At 21.6% G+C, this 2,366-nt stretch overlaps 1 protein-coding gene across 1 annotated transcript; it reads left to right on the forward strand.

The window, feature by feature from the left end:
- Positions 1–280: 280 nt before the first annotated feature.
- Positions 281–647, forward strand: LOAG_14372 (hypothetical protein; the record flags this gene model as incomplete). Its single annotated transcript, XM_020448802.1, has 2 exons — positions 281–476; positions 595–647. The coding sequence occupies 2 exons, from the start codon at positions 281–283 to the stop codon at positions 645–647; spliced, it is 249 nt and encodes an 82-aa protein (XP_020301080.1).
- Positions 648–2,366: the final 1,719 nt, after the last annotated feature.

Below are 2,366 nucleotides of genomic sequence, written 5' to 3' on the forward strand. Positions count from 1 at the left end.
TTCTAATTTAATTAATGAGTAAATCATTCGAACAATTATTAAGTACACTTTCATTCCAATTCTCTTTTTTTTTTCAGATTCATTCTGATTTGATGATTGAAAATCAAATTTCTTTTTTATTTTTTTCTGGAGAAGGAAATATTGAGTACTTAATATAGAAAATTTTCTTTTCGATTCGAAACTATTTTCATCTTAATTATCTAAAATTGCTTTCTGGAATATTCCAGGTTTTTCTATAAATTCAAATTTTTATTATTATTTTGGCATACTTCGAACCAAAATGATTATTGATAGATTCTGGGCCGAGCTATTTCGGCTTTCATCCGATCGAACCCAATGGAATATCCTCTATCCATCATTGCTATCCATTACGGTTGCTGAGATGCTATCCCGGAAACATGATGTCAATTGTAAAACTATTCGATTGCTTGTCAAAAATGAATCCGGAATTGTTAAAGAGCAAATTCTTGATGCATGTAAGTAATAAAGTTTTAATTCCTATATATTCTAAATAAATATTACTTTTATCATTTTGCATCGAAATCAAAAATATGTTCATCCGATGTATTAACAATTCAAATTAATAAAATGTAGACTTAATTAATAAAAATAGAGAAGCAATTAACGAATTCGATAATAAACCTTAATTAATATAAATTTAATTAAAATTAACCCACTAATTTTATTTGTGTTTCTCAGAATGAAAAAGCTAAAAATATCTCTTGAATAAGCATTTAAAATTATATCACAAAAGAAAGTGATACCATTGAATGAGTATTGGTTATGTCTTTTTAAAGATTAAATCTATTGGTTATTTTGTTTTTTTTTTCTTTTTTCTTCTCTTATCCATCACTTAACGGATAATTTAAATTTTTAAAGCATTTAGAAATAGGCTTATATGATGGCTTCTAATTATTAATTATTTGTTAAGTAATTTTCAAATAATTTAAAGCGCTTTTTTTTTCTTTTGTAAATATGAAAAATAAATATTTTACTAAACCTAAATATCTTTTTGGAAATATGATGGCATGAATTTTGCAGTAATAGTTTAGATATAATTATTTACATCCCATCTGTTAGTAATTGGAAGGGGAAAGTCTTTTAATTAGAAACGATAATTTATGAAAGCAAATGAAATTCATCCGTCTTCTGCTTCCTATTTCATTAAGAGTGCAATCGTTATTTCACGAAGATTGATTTAGTTTGAAGTATTTGAATCTCTCTAACTTCATATTTCCATGAAATATATTGTATTGGTAATTGTTTAACTTTAATCACACTGATAAAAGATTTCTTCTTTTATCGAAAAGTTATCAGTGGAAAAATTTAAAGTTTTTTTTTTTAATTTTAGAAATATAAATGTTGAATAAAACTAAAATTAAATGAAATAAAAATGAAATAAGGAAAAAGGGAAGATAAAATGAATGAAAAAGAAAGGATTAATGTATATTTGATGAGATAATCGTGAAATTTTATATTTCAAATACTTTTTATTCCCTTCTTTTCTTTTATTTTTTTTTCCACTTTCTATTATTTTCAATAGAAGCTTTCAAATTTCAATATTTACCTTATTGAAGGGAAAAGAAAAAAAATTAATAACAAAATTGATTGATTAATGGAAAAGGAAATTATAGACTTCAAAATTGCGCAATTTTAATTCATTTATTCCTTCATTTTAACATTTTTTCAATTTTAATTACTTCTTTGTATTGAAGTTTTTCATATATGGAGGAGTAATTATTAAAAATATTCAATGTTGAGTTATTTTATTTTGAATTTTTCTTTATTTTTTCCATTTTCGGGTCATAATATTTTCCTGAAACGGAAAGACGTTATACGTTAGGCATATTTTATCGGTTTAAAATGATAAATTACAATCTGTGCTGTATACTTCTTCAAAATAATATTGAATAATAATAATACTAATACTTGTATAATAACTTTTGTATAATAATAATAATACTTGTAATACTTTCAAAGTAATTTCCAATCTTAAAAATATAAATTTACACATGCATGCAACATATACATCTGAAATGAAAATATGATAGCAATGAGGAAAAATAATTTGAATAATGAATGCAAACTGTCGCTTTAAATTTGTAACGTCTAATGCTTCTATTATATCTATTGTTATCGCTAATAATAATTAGTAATAATAATTAATAAAAATAATAGTAATAATAGCAATAATAATAATTAATAGTAATAATAATAATAATGATAATAATAATAATAATAATAATAATAATAATAATAATAATAATAATAATAATAATAATAATAATAATAATAATAATAATAATAATAATAATAATAATAATAATAATAATAATAATAATAATAATAATAATAATAATAATAAT

This window comes from Loa loa, assembly GCF_000183805.2.
Source record: "Loa loa unplaced genomic scaffold supercont3.755, whole genome shotgun sequence".
NCBI classification, from domain to species: Eukaryota; Metazoa; Nematoda; class Chromadorea; order Rhabditida; family Onchocercidae; genus Loa; species Loa loa.